Source organism: Sinocyclocheilus rhinocerous, unplaced genomic scaffold (genome assembly GCF_001515625.1).
Source record: "Sinocyclocheilus rhinocerous isolate Xijiao unplaced genomic scaffold, SAMN03320098_v1.1 scaffold130, whole genome shotgun sequence".
Lineage (NCBI taxonomy): Eukaryota > Metazoa > Chordata > Actinopteri > Cypriniformes > Cyprinidae > Sinocyclocheilus > Sinocyclocheilus rhinocerous.
Window position 1 is genome coordinate 32,195 of NW_015623500.1, and position 19,233 is coordinate 51,427.

General features: G+C 38.7%; 1 protein-coding gene across 1 annotated transcript in view; it reads left to right on the plus strand.

Moving 5' to 3' along the window:
* Positions 1 to 245: 245 nt before the first annotated feature.
* Positions 246 to 19,233, plus strand: part of LOC107756783 (mitogen-activated protein kinase kinase kinase 10-like) — a 37,532-nt gene continuing 18,544 nt past the window's right edge. The window contains exon 1 of the mRNA XM_016574084.1: positions 246 to 3,050. Coding sequence (XP_016429570.1) covers positions 2,168 to 3,050 — 883 coding nt within the window. The 5' untranslated portion in view covers positions 246 to 2,167. The remainder of the gene's footprint in view (positions 3,051 to 19,233) is intronic.

Consider the following 19,233-nt stretch of genomic DNA (forward strand, 5'->3'; position numbering starts at 1 on the left):
GAATAATGGCTGATGAAAATAAGGCTTTGCCATTACATTTTAAAACATTAATAAAGAAAATATTTATTTTAAATTGTAACAATATGTTGCAGTGTTACTGTCTTTATTGTGGTTAGTAAGTATGTTATCTTATATAAAATGATCCTAATACGGTCAAACGCACTTTGCATACACTATAAACTCCATTTCCCAGAATGCCCTACTGTCTTCCACCCCCAGTCCAGCCGGTGTATTTGGATACAAAGTCAGCCTTAGGAGTTGACAGCCCGGTCCATGGAATAGATTGCCTTTCTCACAGGGAAAGGAAACAGGGGAAGAAACGATTCAAGTTGAGATGAACGACAGGCCGACCAACTGACCCAGCTGGGAGCACGATTACAAGAGCATCCTTCAGAGGAATTCGATGATGTGTACAACAAATGGCAATATTTCAGCGGTATGATACGCCCATGCGACGAGCTGTGTGGATGTTGTGATGTACGGTGAACGATCCAGGCAACCACAAACATACATCCGAATTCAGAAAACCGGTTGATTTGGCTGGAGGAACACATACTTTACCACTGATCTCTGGATTAAAAGAAATATCGTTGCAGAATCTAGAAAGTAATTAGGTGGATATTATTATTACCATTATTGTTATTAATATTATTATTATTAGTAGTATTGTCATTGTAAAGATGGTGGACACATCTTGTGTTGGCTTTTATTTGGGCAACATAAGCATATTATGGAGAATTTCGTCGCCTAATCGCTACGACCTGGATAAAAGTCACCTTTATGCAAGCAATCCACATCACTCTCATTCTTCATAGAAATATATCAATATCGCTGTATCATAATAATCCAATACCAAGCCGAAGTTTTGTTCAGCTTGTCATACAATTCTATTTATATACGCATCTGACTCCCGCTTGATGATTCAACTGCTCTATGAAAATAAAATGTCTACTGTTAAAATGACAATTATGGAAAATGAGGACGAAATGATCGAAGTAAGCACTTGCACATGCGGTTCATAGAAATAACACGAACCGACAGTCGCTTTGGCTTATGACGTGGATTAAATTGCAAACAGTAGACTTGTAGTGGCTATAGTAACGTTTATCGATTAAATATTAATACGCCGAATATATGCCTTTCTCGATATGCAACGCGATAAATATGTGGCGTACATTATGTATGTCGATTAAAGCTAATGACAGCCACGGCTCTGTGTGGCCTGTGTCTCTGTGTCATGTCATGTTGTGATTCTCATCTTAAAATGGACGCGTGCTTTCCTTGAACTGTCTTATAGCGTTCGCAATGTTTCGAATTTATACAACACAAGAGACACGTAAAGTGAATATCACAAATGTGCAAATAATTGTGGATATTTTGAGATCGCGAGCTGGTGCATCTCTGTGAGCCAATCAGAGCTGAATGTTTGAGGATGCCTTAAGCCTGCGCATGCATGTGTTTAAGGCTATGAATATTCATTAACATTCATTGCAAAAAAAGTTTAACATCGATGTACGTTTACAAATATGACAGTTTTACATGGATCAGAGGATTAGAGGTTAAGACAACATTCCAGTGCAAGCTATTTAGGTAGAACCTAACCCCTACTAGAACATGATGATGTGTGATGTAAGGCAAATTATCAGAAGACCCATCTAGTTACTGTATTATCTTTAGTAATATTTGCTTACTTCTGGATTCTGCTGTTAAAAAGAGAAACCAACCAAGCAGTGTCTTCAATGATTCTTCAGATGGAAAAGCCCAATGCTGCATCAAGTAACCAAAAAGATAAGATTCTCACACCTTGATGGACTGGATATTCTCACCTAATCTCAAGGACTTTGGTTTCTCTAGCAAAACTCTTTTTCAGTGTCATCATCTATAAATCTAGAACTATAGAGCATCATCATATTAGAGCTGTTAGCACATACTGACTGACTAAAATGGCTCTATAAATGTTAAGACACACACAAAGTGTGCTGTGGACAATCCAAGCAGTCGGTGAGGACAGTGCAGTGGAAGCCCAGCAAAAGCTTTACTTATTGATTTTGTTCCTCATCAAGAAGGCCTGCACTCAGTAGATGGGCTCTGCATGGATATTGTGCGCAAGTTGACAGAGGGCCTCCTCCAGCCTTTGAGACCACATCGCTGACCTGAACACTCAGTGATGGATCCATATACGAGACTGAGTGGAGTAGGAGCTGGAGGTGGTGGCAGTGCTGCCCCGCTACCTTGTACCAGTAGGGGAGGTTCCTGTGGACCCAGAGTTCCCCCTGCCCTCCCAGCAAATGCAAACTCAATACCCTGCCTGACACACAACAGCAGCAGCCAGAACTCCTCTACTTTTTCCTCTTCAGTGGACTCCCCAGATTCCCATCTTCCTCATCATCATGAAGGCAGTAACACGTACTGGACAGCTGTCTTTGATTATGAGGCCACAGCGGACGAGGAGTTGACCTTGCGACGTGGCGACCTACTGGAGGTGCTCTCCAAGGACTCAAAAGTGTCTGGAGATGAGGGCTGGTGGACTGGCAAGATCCAGGACAAGGTGGGCATATTTCCTAGTAATTATGTGACCCGACGGGACACCAGCTATCCAGCGTTGCCTCCGGGAGGTCTGGTCGGTGGGGAGTCGCCACTGGAGATTGATTTCTCAGAGCTGTGCTTGGAGGAGGTGATCGGTGCTGGAGGCTTTGGAAAGGTGTATAAGGGTGTGTGGCGAGGTGAGGAAGTAGCTGTTAAAGCAGCTCGTCAGGACCCAGATGAGGACATCAGTGCTACGGCAGAGAACGTGAGGCAGGAGGCCAGACTCTTCTGGATGCTCCAACACCGCAACATCATTGCCCTCCGAGGTGTTTGCCTGCGGGAGCCAAATCTTTGCCTGGTTATGGAATATGCCCGTGGCGGGGCACTTAACCGGGCACTTGCTGGGAAGAAGGTGCCTCCTCGGGTACTGGTGAATTGGGCAGTGCAGATTGCGACAGGAATGGACTACTTGCACAACCAGACCTTTGTGCCAATCATCCATCGAGACCTCAAATCAAGCAACAGTGAGTAATGTTTCTTTATTTTTCACAGCAAAAATTTTACCTTTAGGGGTACAAGAACTTGTCACTGGGTCAGTACCCTTAAAGCGACAAATTTGTCACTGGGTCAGTACCCTTAAAGCAACAACTTTGCACCTTATCTGTGCCTAAAAGTCCATATTAGTATCTTTGAGTAGTAATATGAACCCTTAAGATGCTAATATGAACCTTTAAGGTTTCAAAAGGATACAAAGATGTCCCTTTGAGGGTACAACCCCAGCAAGAAGCTGTTGTACCCCTAAAGGTACAACATTTGCACATTTTTTTCTCAGTGTTCTGATGCACTCAACACCAACACATATTCATACGCAGCAACATATTGATTAAGGGTAAATGCCTTTGGGACACTTCTGGCATGACAGATACAGTCCCAACATAAATGCAGTGCATCAAATATATAATTCTGCATCCTCAAATTTGCAATGGGAATTACGGGTTTTGCACAGGTGGGGCGACTGTAGTGACAGAACAAAAGGAATAGATGCTGTGTGTGGACTTGCTCATAGCCTCTTGTCGTGGCATTGCTTCCTCTTCTTAAGGAGAGCTGCTCTGCTCTGTAAAACATTGGGCTATTTTTGGTCCTTTGTGCTATTTGCTGCTAAGCGCAGTTGGAGTTGTTGTGGGCAGAAAGAAGAGAGTAGCTGAATGGATGAGTATGGATGCACTTGGGAAAAGGAACACTAGATACTAAGGGTACAGCTTTTGCAGTAGCAGAGCTTGACAGACCCTCGAGAGAAGATTTAGCAAAGTCTGCTAATCCCTGCCTTTGTCAATTCCATGAAAACAGTCATCCCAGTGCTGCTCCCTCTCCCAGAGATGGGATGCATGTTTATCGTGCCCCTGTAGACACAGGAGGGGTAAAAGCATTAGCTGTCAGAGTTTAGAGTTTCACTGCTTCTCATTATCCAGGGGCTCTGAGCTCAGGTATCCTCTTCAAACTGTAGGCGTACTTGGAGATTGGCACAGCTGCCGTGGCAACAGAGGCGGATTCCAAGCCCTCCAGCCTCTTCCCAGCTCCCCTCTATTGCACCCTAGACATCCCCCTCCCCCACAGTACAGTCCCCTCTCAACGACACACTATAGTGGGCTTGTGTGTATGGTACCCTTTTACCTCACCAATAACTGCATTCCCTTACTAGCATCAGCATTTGTCACAAAATGTAACTCTGATATTTAAATTTTAGCAGTCAAAATAAAGTAGCCCCTCACAATTGGTGTAAATCAATGGTGCTTTGTAAATGTATCATATTAGAACAATGACACGAAGAGTCAGGGACAAAGACATTTACATTAGCATACCAAAATTACTGTAATAGCTGCCTCTCCCTCACGTTGCCTGGGGGGCTAATTTGAACATACTTGGTTTGCTGGTTGTCAGTGCATCTGAATAACTAGGATAATCTGATTACTGTGACCTCCTTTAAAGTGATGTCACTCTGTGTGTGTGAGTTGATAGGCTGAAGTCGGTGGTCAGTCCATGTTGTTAACTGAGCTCACACTGGACTTAAGTTACCGTTATTAAAGAATGGCCCACACACTGGCAAAAACAAAAGAGAAATGGGGATCAACTGGAAGGGTGACTCAGCTGAGAGTAACGCTAAACCCCCGATCACCTTCCCCTGACACACTCCTCAGGCAGGTCTTTACTGGAACACAGAAATGGCAAATGGCTAACGCACACTGTCTGGTGCTATCAAATTGTTGTGGCACACGTTCAGTACTTGTATTCAACGTAAAGGGGAGGTCTAATGATATTTCATTCATTCTAACTTATGTACACTGTTAAAGAGTTGAATTCTCATGATAAACATGGCCAAAGTTTAAAAAAACGAGTTGGATGTATGACGGAGTATTTCTCTGCCAAATACACTCCTTCAGGCTTCGTATAAGTTTCAGAACGTTTTTTTCGAATATAGCCCTGTATGATGTCATAAATGGCAGAATTCTCCCGGAAAAGCGTGCGCACACATCAACCAGCGGTGCGTTTCCCAAAAGCATTATTACACTGTAAATTCCAATTACTAAACCTTACTTAAAAAAAGCATGCAAACCGATTGCCTTGAAAAAACCAAGTAAAGTGAAATAAGAATAGTAATTTGCAATAACAAAGGTTTATTTAGTGTTGTAAACTTACACACAAGTTCTGGTAACTCAGAATCACTATTTTCAACAACTAAATGAATAAGTACAATATACTATGTGCGTATTTCAAACAACTCTTTTATTTAAGTTGAGCCAACTCATGTAACATTTCCTGCAACTTGGAATTTCTAAGTTGTATTTACTTAAACAGCAATCTGATTTACTTGCTAAAAGCATGCAAACCGATTGCCTTAAAAAAACCAAGTAAGCGTTACTCCACTAACTTAAGTGCTTCAAACATCCATTACAAATTATTGACAACAAAGTTCCATTCATCACACACATACAATTACACAAATTTAAGGTAGTGAAAGTTCAAAGTTAAAGGTAACAAGTTCTGTATTTCTACAGTCTTTTTTCTAACAGCAGAATAGCAAAGATCTTTGGTATCTGTTAGCTAACACCGCTGACAAGGTTAGTCAGTTAAAATTAGCAGCACACAGAAAGATACATTGACAATTATTTTTTTAAACTTACCTTATTATTATTGTATAGAAGTAATCAGTCTTTGTCCAGTGGTAAAAATGCAAGCAGTCTCAGCAAATTCGGCGCACAAATTCAAAAACCATTGCTTGTTGCGCATGCTCTCTAACCTTCAGTATTTCTTCTTCTGTTGTTTTGTTGCACATTAGCAATACATTAGACCGAGTAAGTATAACAACTAAGTAAAGATAACTAATTATATCTAAGTACGGTAAACTATTGGATTTTACAGTGTAGCTAACTATGGTCGTTAGTTCCCTTTAACTCTATTGGTAATGACGGAACTTGCGACCATAGTTGCTTTTGGAAAACGCACCCCAGAGCGAGAGCAAGAGCGCGCCCATCAACGTGCTTCATTTGGGTTACAGAAGTCATCGGCAGCACTGCACAGGACTTGCTCGAGAAGGATATGTCATTTTGTTTTTAGACCACAAAATCAACAGTCTCACCAAAAAAAGTGTGTTTTTGTTTGTGAGAGAAAGATAACCTTGTTCAGCTTCCCAAAAAACCCAGCATTAAGGGAACAGAGGATGCAGTTTGTTTCTCCGGAGTTGTGCAAGTGTTTGTTCCCGGCATTTCGGTGACAAATGTTTTATAAACAAATGAAATAAAATTTAAGTCAATAAAGTTTTTGTTCCTGTTTTATTTATATCAATGTTGCAGCTTGCAGACGATTGCAACGCAAAAGCTTTGCGTGCTCGTGACTCTTTAGCTCTCCGCCCATGGCACACCTCCATCAACTTGACTGTTTTCTGTAGAGAAGCGGTATATCTGCATCTGTCTTATAAATCTGATAAAACTAAAAACTCTTCAGTGATATGAAGGATGCAGTACTACTCTATAGGTACTCGAGATTAACATGAGATTGGCAGAAACTGTGTGTGTTATGTCCCCTTTAATGTTATTTTTTATTAGTCAGACACATTAATCAGATGACATTAGACAATTCTGAGATTATCGGCAAATAAAGATCTTTTGACACTGAAGACTGGAATAAAAGCTGCTGAAAAATCAGCCTTGTCATCACAGAAATAAATACCATTTTAAAATAATTAAAACTGTTGAAATATAATGAAAACCATTCATTTAAATTATCGTATTTAACAATATTAATAGTTTTACTGTGTCCTTGTTCAAATAATTGTAATATATATCATCTTATATATGAGCATTATATCAGCTTGTGACCACTCTGCTATGACAATGTAGATATCATCATAATAGCTAGTTAAGTTTACTAGTGTACCATGCGTGCGTGACTGAAACTTCAATTACAGGACATGTTTAAGTACCCAACTGTGGACATAAAAGGCATTAACACATCTATTAAGAACACTTAGGAAACCGTTTTGTGTATGCACACTCACTAGAGTTTTTTTTTTTTTTGGACTTCTGATTACCTGACTTGGCTGTTCTGTAATATTGATTTTAGTGAGTTCAGTTTAGTGAGTACAGTTCAGTTGTTGGTCATGTGATGTCCATACCATCTGAGCATGTGAATTGCCTGTAAAGTTGTAAAATTAGACTTATCAAATAGTGTTTTACCAGCAGGTGTAGAGAAAATAAATTATGGAGAGATAGACTGGACGAGAGAGAGGCTGGGAACAGAAGAATAGCAACAATGACCCCTTTATCGCATATCCAAGACAAAGATGCCTCGACAATGACAGGAGTCACTCGCCTGACTGGGGGAGGGTGGATATGAGAAAATGAGCGTCTGGACCATGAGAGTTTAGATGGATACAGGGGACAAGAAAATACTAAGGGATGTGTATATATGTATGGCTACGTGTCCTGGAAAAGCCCCAGGGTCTGAACTCACACAGGGGGAGAGAGGGTCAGTGGTGGGTTATAAGCACCGGGGTCAGCGGGGTACAGGGTAGAGTGACTCATTTGTCACAAATGACAGATGAATTGCTAGTTATGTCTTTATTTTAAGTAGCTCAATTTGTAGACCATGGTACTAGCAACGGCAATGTCATGGGGTCAATTCCTAGAGAACACGCATAAAAATATACATTGAAAGCCTTTTAAGTCACTTTGGAACATCTGCCAAATGCATACATGCACATGCCATTACATCACAAACTATGTACTTATCTAACTGTGACTTATGTTAGTGTGTTACAAGGTTTCTGTTTTTACTATCTCTTTCACACAGACTCTGTATTCAGGAGTTTTGCTCTTGAGGCTACAAAAAACTTTACAAAAGATGCCTGACAGTTTCACAACGCCACTCTCCTGCCTTTACAACAACACCCTGCATTCATGGGATGCACAAATGTCACCCACAATTTTAGGTGATCCATTAATAAGTAATAGGATGCATTCCTTTCCCACCGATTAGAATGAGTTGGACGGGGATGGTGGTAAAAGTGGGGCCATGGACTTTTTGCATTGCTTGCACACTGGTTAGTGACCATGAGTCATTTGTCCAGCCTTTTATGTGTTAAACATTATGAACCAATACCATTTTTAGAGTTTGAGAAGCGATACCTGTATTTAGTTAAGCCATAATTTTCAAATATAGTACAGCGGGACTGACAATTTGAGGGTAGTGTGTTACTTTTTATTTTTTTTATTTTATATGTATTACAAAGTATTGGGTAAGAGCTATTATTTTCATGCCCTTGCTGCCTATCAGGCTGATTATACATGCCGTTTTCCACCAAAATAAAAGCTTGAATGTTTAATGCTTGAAATTGAAGATTTAAGATTCTTTATCTTCTGTTATAAACAATTATTATTATATTTTTCTTAAGTACTCAGTTTTTATTTTACAGTAAAATATTACAATAGTAATCTTTTGTAATTATTATTAATTACAATAATACAATAATATATTATTTTTATTTATATATTTTTAGCAATAATAATAATCCCGATAAAAAATTTTTTTGAAATCATATTGATATATAATCACAAATTGTTCAGCCCTATAAACAAGCTCAGCAATCCTGCAGGGTTTTTTTATCACTTTAAATCACATTCTCAGTTTTTATCAAATTGTACAGCCATATGTAGAGGATTACTCTTTATTTTTCAAGTAATTCAATTGCAGTAACTTTTCTTTTATTATTTGCAATAGATTTGACATACATTTTTGTTTTGATTGCATTTAGTTGACGAAGAAGTAGACATCAATCAGTAGGTCGCTTTCTCCCATGTCCTCACTCTTAGGCAGTGTTGGGAAGTCTGTGAATCATTTTTCTTTTTTATCGAAACATCCAGTGAAGCAACTCAGTGCAATTAATTGAATTTCCCAGCATTACTTGAGAGACAGGACATTCTAGGAATGTGTGCTCAATATATTTGCTCATCTGTGGCTCTGCTCACACTCATTTCACTCTGTGCTCAACAGCAGCTCTATGCAGGCATGAATATTGGCAATGGATTTGTCCTACACATCATTAATTGTGAAATATGTCCAATCTGCTGACATCTTATTCTGCTTCATGGTGTTTCTGTTTGCGATAAACTTACAGTACACTCTATGGTATTATATGTTAATGAATCATACTAAAGTTGGCATGAAATGGAAATTCATTCTATCGATTTTTCAAATCCATGTTATTGATCTTATTTTGAACGATTCACCCATTTAATATTTTTTGGTACTTTTTTATCTTGCAATGTTTAACCAAAGTATCGCAACTCAATTATTTAGTCTGCTTAAACCTCGCGTCTTTTTTACAATCAGATGCATGGTCACATTCAGATCTGCCTCCATCCAATCAACAAACAACTGATAGAACCAACACCCTGACATTTTATCTTTTCAATAATCTGTTTAACTAGAATGTACTTCACAATATGGAAGAAAAGCTGTCATTACTTTTTTTTCCCGCAACTTTGCTATTAAAGGGGTCATATGATGCTTTTTTAACGAACATTATTTTGTGTATTTGGTGTAACAGAATATGTTGACATGCTTTAATGTTCAAAAAACACATTATTTTTCAAATACTGTACTGACTTTTGCCTCAATAAACTCCTAATTTAGGGATGTAGAATATGGTTGTGCAGATTATGTGCTTCATACTTGCTAATAAACAGCCAATATGTTCATAATAGGCATGCTAATAAGTAACTAGTTAATAGTGAGAATCAGTCCCTATACTAAAGCGTTACCGAAATAAAAATTCTTATGCCCTTGTAATCTTTAATCAAAAACAATAACTTCCCCTCCCCCTCTTAATAATCCCTCCCCTCCATCACTCACACGAGATCAGCAGTTCGATCCAACAATCCAATCAATTTACAATGGACAAAATTAAGTCCAACCCTACATGTTTTCTATTTCAAGAAGCCATTTCATTTGGATGTACTGTACATTACAGTAGGGAAGAAAAGACGGTTTCATGCCGAATTTAAACACTGTGATCTATAGCGCACCTTGCATGGTTTGGAAAATATATTAATATTGTTTATTTTTTGGATAAATAAATGAGTGTTTGTTCAATAAATGTCACTTCACACCATTTCCCATTGATTTACTCTTTGATATAGGCTATATCCAGTAAAATTAACCTCCAGCACTGATTTTGTTACTCTTTGGTAGATCAGAGTCGGCTTATTTTTGAAAAAAAACTCATGATGAATTGGTCATCTTTTGTCTAGGCATGTGTGAGTGAGACTGGTGTAGGTCAGTGTCTTTCTTTGCTTCAACTTTGACACAGTTTAAATGTGAGCCACAGCACACAGTATCTGCCACAGAAATCAATAAAGAGACAATAAAAAGTAGTTCTGATGGTCTCGGTTAATGAACTGAAGACTATAGCCCTCATATGAGAGAGTATCTTTAAAACTGTTCTAGTTAATACATAACCAGACACGTTTTTTTTGCAGGCATGAGAATTTCTCAGTTGCTTTCTATTTAAAGAGTTAGAGTCCAAGGTTTGGCCCAGAGCTCACGTGATACAAAGCAAAGAAAACGCATAAAGTGCTTTTCCACACCCAAACTGAGCATACACTCTAAATGCACCACACACACACACACACACACACATTTACTATAGACTGCAGCACCACAGTCAATAAGCAAGACCTGCCCGCACAGCTAATATACACACATTTACACTTACAGAAGTGTTTACAGGTGTTACTATGGCACAGACCATACATCCATGTCCACCACATGACAAAGCATAGAGCATGTCGTGGATATGGTGGGAAGGACACAGAGTGTGTAGTGTTATATTCCACATACCCTCACAATGCACACTGAACAACACATGCAAATCTGACAACACAGGCAGCCACTATAGCTCTGTACACAGAACGCACTGGCATGGCCGAGTGTCAGAGATCTTCAGCACAATGCCCATCGGTGGCCTGCTCTTCTATAGTGCCATAGAAGTCAGAGGAGTATTGTTGGAGCACTGAAAGCAAGGCAGACGCGAGCAAGGGGAGCAAGGCATAGCCTCCCTAGAACAGGTTGTATTAGAGTGTCCTGTAAACAGATCATTACACAGCAGCAATGTTTTCATTAACCAGTCCCTTGAGGTAAAATGGTTTATTATCTTGGAGAGTGTAGAGTGAATTCATCTCAAATTGTAGTTGGATGAATTATGGTAAATCAGGCCCAATTTATTTCCTTTTTCCAGCTCAATGATAAGAAAAATTATATGAAATGCTGAGATATACACATTACAATATACGTATATTGTTATTATTTTCATGAGCTAATTTCCCATAATTGTCGAATCCAGTCATAAAAATGGAATTTACAGTATAACACAGAAAGTTGCAGAATTTAGCACATTTTGGATAGATTAATCAAAAGTAGGGCTGTACAATTAATGAAAAACGCAGAATCCAGAAAATTTTAAATGAAAAAATGGAATTTGGGGGGAAAAAAACACATTTCATAGGGCCCTACATATGTTTGTTTTGTATTGTTGCTTGTTCACAAATAAGATTTTCGTTTTGATTACAAAACGTGGTCCAATTACCTTATACATTTATCCTAGCTACATATGTTTTGTATTAGGGATGCACCAATAGGATTTTTTGGGACCGATACCGATTTTAACAATCACTTATTGGCCGATTCCGATACCAATATTTGTCACTTCCTGTCTTATTTGAAATTTTAGCATCAAAATAGATAGTATTTTGATCATGTTTAATGCAAACACCTGCATTAAATTATACTAGCAGTTTTATTGCTGCATCATCAAATAATTTCTAATGAACATGGATTGGATCCATTTAACATTCAGCAGGCCTACATAAATACAAAAGATCAAAGATACATATTAAATAAACAGTGCTTTTTAGGTAGGTTTAACAGTTCTCAGGTACAGAAATAAAGTAAACAAATGTAAAATAAAACTTCACTGTATAAATTAAATACATATTAATCCTTCTTTATTGTAACAGACTTTATTATGATTAATCTTCTAATTTGTTTTTGTATACATTTTAATCTTTTTTGTAAGTTTAAATATGTATGAGATCTCCATTACCAAGGCGGGACTCTTATTTTGACGGTTTTTCTAGTCTATGGAGCAGCTATATGGGTAATGAAAGCACGCAGTTCTTCGGATTTAAAGTTTATCGGTTTATTAAGCACCCCCCGAAAAGGCATGAGATCTGTATATATTTCAGTGCCTTCACGCAGTTAATAAACCATCGGTTTGTTATATCGGCCTTTTTCCTTATTTAGCCGATATACCGATGGTTGTAAATTGAGGAAAAATCGGCCGATAAATATCGTCGGCCGATACATCGGTGCATCCCTATTTTGTATTTAGTTATATTTTATTTTAAAATGGGCTTAATTACCTATCTGGCCAGAGAGTATAGGCAGCTTCTGGATGAAGAAGACATTGATGCCATTGACTGGCCCTCACAATCCCCAAACCTGAATCCAGTTGAGAGCCTCTGGGATGTTATGTATTGGAGCATTCGAAGCAGCCAAGTAGCACCACAGACTGTCCAGGAGCTCACTAATGCCCTGATTCAGGTCTGGCAGGAGATCCCCCATGCAGGACACCATGCATACACTGTAGGCATGGGCCGATTACCGGTTTCAAGGTATACCGCGATTTGAAAATGTCACGGTTTCAAAACCGCTAATATTTTCCGTTATACCGTTCCTGCGGTATGCGCTGTTTTTCATGTCTCCTCAAAGACTGAAAGTGTAGGAATCCCTCAGGTTGAGTCAGTCTATGGGTTGAGTGCAGTGTAGGGAGTAACACGACCCTCCTCCTCCTGTTTGTGCGAGCGAGCGGTCAGTCACGTGTGTGTGTGTGTGTGTAAATCTCATACCGGCCCATGCCTAATACACTGTCTCCTCAGGAGCATGCCTAGATGCTGTTGAAAGTGCATACAGGCACGTGGGGTCTATACACACTACTTACTTACATTATAAGTTGCTTTGATGAAATTCAGCCTTTTACTTAGATTTTTGGTGTGATTTTGAATCCAGCCATTATTGGGTTAATGTTTTTAGTTTCCATTGACTATTGTCACATAATATTGTTCTCAACAAATTACGCAATGATAGGTTGATTACCCTGAGCATCCAGACCAGCAACAGTGGCTCATCCAATGGAGTTAGTTTGGGGCGTGGCTATCTGATGCTAAAGGGGTTATGAACTGAGAAACCAAAATACCCTTGATCTTTTGACATATAAAAGGTCATTGTACTATAAAAACAGCCTGAAAGGTTCAGAACTCAAAACTTTCTTGTTAGAATAAAAACAGCTTATATTGAAGGCAGTCTGCCAAAACGACAGCTTTTGGAATGTTCTATTCTATGTTGTAATAGTGTGGATAAGCACCGCCTCCGCAGAAGAAGATCAACACCTGCTTCAACATCACTGCCTGTTTAGCCCCGCCCACCGATTCCTGCATGTAGTGTAAATAATGAGAGAGGCAAACGCAGGTCTATGCAGAAAACAAAACAATTAAGATGGCTGTGAAGACAAGAAGATGCTGCATTGCCAAAATGTGGAAAAGCAGTCTTTGCATTGCCTTCCTTCTGATCCCAACGTTAGGAAAGAGTGGATTAACTTTATTTTTAATGAAGATCCAGACCACGTCAGTAAGAACTTGGTCCTTTGTTCACGTCATTTTACCGCAGATGTGTTTACAAACAAGGTACAATTCGACTCTGGATTTTCAGAAAGATTGAAACTAAAAGACGGTGCTGTGCCGACTATATTGGATCCGACAGTAATGACGCACTACACAACTGTTTTCATTACGTGGTCACTATTGCTTTGTCTCTTCTTACAAATCGTTTGATATGTAGCCTATTGAGTTATTTATGCGTTTTTGACCTTAATCAGCAGCATCCATCTATGAGGAATGTACGCTGTCAAACATACACAACTATTAGCCAATCATAACAGTGGGCATTTACTTACGAGTCTACAATCCGCCACGCCTATTCAAACAGAGCGTTCTGATGAGGGGGGTTAAAAACAGGACAGAAAATAGCTTATTACTTCTAAATTGTGTTTTTTGATGTAAAAATCTTGATAACATTTTAAGTGGACCTCAGAGAACAGTACAAAATAAAAAAGTTATTTTATAAGTTATAAGTTATAAGTTCATGACCCCTTTAAGCCAAATGGGGGAGTGTTTGGGAAACCTTTTTGAAAACAGACATTATTTTTGTAATTCAGTTTTGTAATTTTACTAATGTTTAGTGCAGCAATAACATACTTAACCTTTAAGGTAAATATGTTTGTTATATTCCAAAAACATGTTAAATATTCAGATGGTGTGTAATTTTTGAGTTTAATACAGTGCTTTAATTATTTAAGAAGAGTTAAGAAACAAAAAGTGTGCCTTGCAAGTGTGACAACACACAAGTGGAGTAGCTCTGGCAGGCAGGTGCTTTGCTGACTGTCAGGTGCCGCTTGTGTCATGTGTCTCTTTGCATGTGCCTCAGGTGACATTTACCTCAAAGAGGCCTGACAGCAGCACAGCTGACACAGGGAAAAGCTGGCGTCCACAGGTACATTTAACCCTGTGGGAGAGGGAGGCCGTGCGGTTACCAGCACTGGTGTCCTATTACAACAACTCATTAAATGCTACAACGGCTGAAGAGAATGTCAGTACCAATTCAAATTCCTTATGTTTTACCTGAAATAAACTATTCATATGTGAAGATAAAATAAAGTTGAACACTAGAGTTTGGAGAGGATTAAACGGCGGAAAAGAAGGAATGGCTCTGTTCTAGAGTTCAACTGCAGTTCTCTTGTCCCTATTCAGGCAAATTTTCATGTAGTTCCTGGTTGGTGGTTTGCATTCCAAATGTCACTAAAAGAGATTCAATGTATGTCTAGAGAACAAGGCCATCATCAGTACAGCACAAGTTCTAATTACGCTGTTATCTATTGACATTATAGCCAATCTAATATTGACCTTCGAATTAGAGGCAGAAATTTGACTCTAAACGAGAATGCGGAACCTCAAGGACTTTTTAAAAGCACAGGCAACAAAGCAGCAGCATCTAATGTCTGAAAGTCACCATGCAGAAGATCATATGGGTACAAAACCATTGTAATATCTCTCCTGGAGGGCAACATTGTGCCGTGCTGGAACTGATTAAAGCTCAATGAGCCGTTGGTGTTGCTTCTGCAGCCAACCAAAGGTATCAGTGACACAAGGTCTTTGTAAAACCAAACACACTCTACTAGACTGAAACCCTTTGCACATTTAAATTTATAGTTTCTTTCTTTCTCGTGTGTTAGTGAGCACTTTGCTAGGGATGGGAATGAGGAAGTAATGTGATTCTGATTCTTTAACAGTTCCATTAACAAAGCGGCATAGACAGATGTTTTAATGACATCTTTGTAGAAGTGGCATAAATACAGTCTAATAATTGGCCTTAACTACCGTATTGGCCCGAATATAAGACGACCCTGATTATAAGACGACCCCCCTTTTTCCAGATGTACCTTTTGGAAAAAGGCTTTTTAAAAACCAAATCTTGTTTTTTCTCAGTAAAACACATTTTGTCTTCAATTATTTTCATATTGCATATTTTTCCTATTTTAATTTTTGTTTTGAAAGTATGGTAAAAACTGGTAAAATGTACCAACAATCACATTTAAAAAATAAACACTTTTTGATATACCATAAAAATAAAAAAAAAACAGGTAGCCCATCTGAATTAGGACATTTAGGCTATCCATCTAATAGTAGCCTACCAAAATCTTATTAACAGTAGAAGTTAAATCTTACTGTAGTCTTCAAATCTGGGTACTGTCTTACGTTTTAAAATCACAAAGGGAGTTTGGTGCCATCAGGCTAAGGTGACAGTCACGACTCATGCAGTTGTAAGGTTTTCTGCTTCTTTTGTTTTTACTCGCGAACTTTACAACACGCATTACATTACGTATTTCATGGCGCACTCGTTTTATGCGTATTTGGCGCCACCTATTGTTGTGGGTGTATTATTGACATGTCAAAGTATAGACCCTGAATATAAGACCACCGCGTTTTTTCAGATGTATTTCCAAGAAAAAAACATCGTCTTATATTCGGGTCAATACGGTATATATTAAACAAAACTAAAAAAAAAAAAAAAAAACAGTAAATGAGGCAACATCATTTAATTTACTTTAATTTTAATTTAATTCATAAAATTGTTTCACTAAAAAGAAAAAAGTATTGGAGTCATTTGTTGGGAATCAGACTACACTGGTTGTGTTGTATGGTACTGATTCACTAAAAAGAACCAACTCCTTTATTCAGGAATCAAACAAAACTACTTGCTCTGTATGTTTTTGCTCATTTGTTTCTTTGTTTCTTTTGTTTTGTTTTTTCACACAAAAAAAAACAACTCATTAGAGTCATTAGTTTGGGAATCAGACTACATTGGTTACATTTTATGTTTCTGATTTACAAAAAAGGACCAATTCATTTGAGTTATTCGTTCAGGAATCAGCCTACACTGGTTATGTGGTATGTTTCGGATTCATAGTAGAGATTATTCTCCACCCTGACTGTATTTATGATCTCTAATTTTAAGATTTGGCTGTGATCTGGAGCTTTTCATGTCAGACTACAGTTGTGTATGAAAGATACAAAGTAGCCACATGAAATACATTGAAGCTACTGCAAAAGAGCACTTTAAACATGGCTTTATGAAATGAATGGGGACCATCAGTATGATGAGTGTCTCATTAGACACTATAAAGCCCAAACAGACTTCCATATATAGCTCTTCTTTAGTCCTTTAGTATTTATATATTTCCACCTCTCCCTTTTCTTTCTTTTGCTGCCTTATTCTAATGCCGCTTGCTGCCTGAAATATCCACGCCACTCCCTATGTTTAGCACTCCCACATATAAAGCACACAAAGCCACAAGCACAAAAATACAAATACTTATACAAACACACACACTGATGATATGCCCCAATTCCTCTTGTCCTTGCTTCTTTCCTTTATACTCTGTTCAACCATTCCCATCATCATCCATCTCTCTTTCTCTTTCCCCCTTTAGTTGAGTGTAAGAATGGATGCCTCGGCAGGTGACAGCTGGAATCTGATTCATACAGGAATGGAGGGAGGTAGGCAGGGCGAGAGAGAGATGGAGAGAACGAGAGAGAGAGAGAGGGGGATGAGAGGGACTGTCTGTAGGGCACAGTAAGGAAACACAGTCTCCCGGAGACTGCTGAGGATGGGGAGGAGAAGGGGGCCACACTCACTGATTGGTCCAAACAATCCCCGCCTAGCTTAGTCATGCCTCTGCTGATTGGTCCACAGCCATGCTTGCCAACAGCGCTCTTAGTCAATAACCTTTTCAGTGAAATTCTGCTTTGATGGCTGTATGCTAATATGCTGAAACCAACTATATAAGAAAGCTATCAGTCCAGAAATATATATATGTTTTCAGGAGATATATTTTCAAAGCTGAGTATGTAGACCTTCTGTATTGGGGTGGGTGATATAGTACCTTTTATACCTTTTAATGACATTTGATGTCTGAAAGTGATGTGGAGTAATGTTTCTTTTTTAAATAATAAAATCCATAATTGCAACCAAACAGCCGTTGTAGTCAAGCAGATTCAAATGTTTAATGTGAAAATTAAAACACTGAATCTAGTTAAAATGTTCAATATTTTCTACACACTTTTCACATAATAAACACAAGGAAGAATATTTATAAATTTTCATTGTTATTCAGCAATATAACAACATGGTAATGCATAGTGCTGGGCGGTATACCGGTTCATACCGAATACCGGTGTTTATTTTTGTTATGATATGAATTTTTAGAATACCGCAATACCGGTGTATGTCGTTTAAACAACGTTCGGAACGCGACACTGTTTGAAAGGGGTCCCTTTTCACTGTTGCACTGTGGTGAGGGAACAGCTGTATGTGTTACTAAGCATGAAAGTTCCGAAACTGAAGCTGTAGAACTAATAGAACATGATGACACAGAAGAACTCATCCACAATATCCACATTGACCGCCACAAATATCCACCGCCCCCTGCCATCAGCTCCCGCGTCTCACAAGTGCGACTTCAGCACTAGATTTAGCAACTTTCAGACCCATTTAGCTGCTTTTTCCCATAGAATATTCATACTGACAAACCTAGCAACTTTTTTGGATAAACCGTAGCTATGGTTCAGTTGGAAGATTTCGCCAGTGCTGTCCCGCGAACATGAGGTCTGACTTTCCCGGAGAAGTGTCACCTCTCTCGGCGTCTGTTCTGTGCAGTGAGCGACAGAGAAGCCGACTCGTCAATAAATGAGTACAAAACAGCATTTCCTAGCACCTGTCGCTTACTGATTGTTTGGAATTATAAATATGAGCGTAGTTCGTCTGTTAATATCACATGCACTTTTTTGTTTGTTGTTTTTTTTAGTTTGTTACTCAGACGCAGGCAGTGCGCTGCATGAGACAAAAAAGTAATATAGCCAAAACAACCGCATAGCCGCTCTTTAGTGTAGATGCATGTTGATTTTATCAGACGATGCCGCGATTATAAATGAGAGTGACTCCTGGTTAACATGTATTAAAAGGGGTCGTGTTTAGTCACTATTTAGTGTGGTATTTTTTGACAATATTCACTCATCATGACAGTAAAATAGGGCATTCTAAGTCAATATACTGCAGTATTTCCTCTCTCAATCAGTAGAAAATATGGTTAACACCCGGTCATGCATGAAAAAAAAATACCGTCATGTACCGTGAAACCGGTATAATTTTGAAAAATACCGTGATATAAATATTTGGTCATACTGCCCAGCACTAAGTGATACTCCAATCAGGATTTTTAGAAATTTATTCAGGGCCTGAATTTCATTTTTGAAAATGGGGGGGAATTCCCCTCTTGGGTGACTCTTGTGAGAGGAGAAGCAGCTTTCACACAGGAGTCCGCTACTGATCCGTGGCTATTTACCACAAACACAACATTTATCCATTATTTTGATTTCAAATCCAAACATTGTCACTGAAAATGCTTTTTCAGCATTGCAATTATTTTTTTACTCAGTACAGTAATACAATCTTTTAGTGTTGGGTGGTATATCGGTTCATACC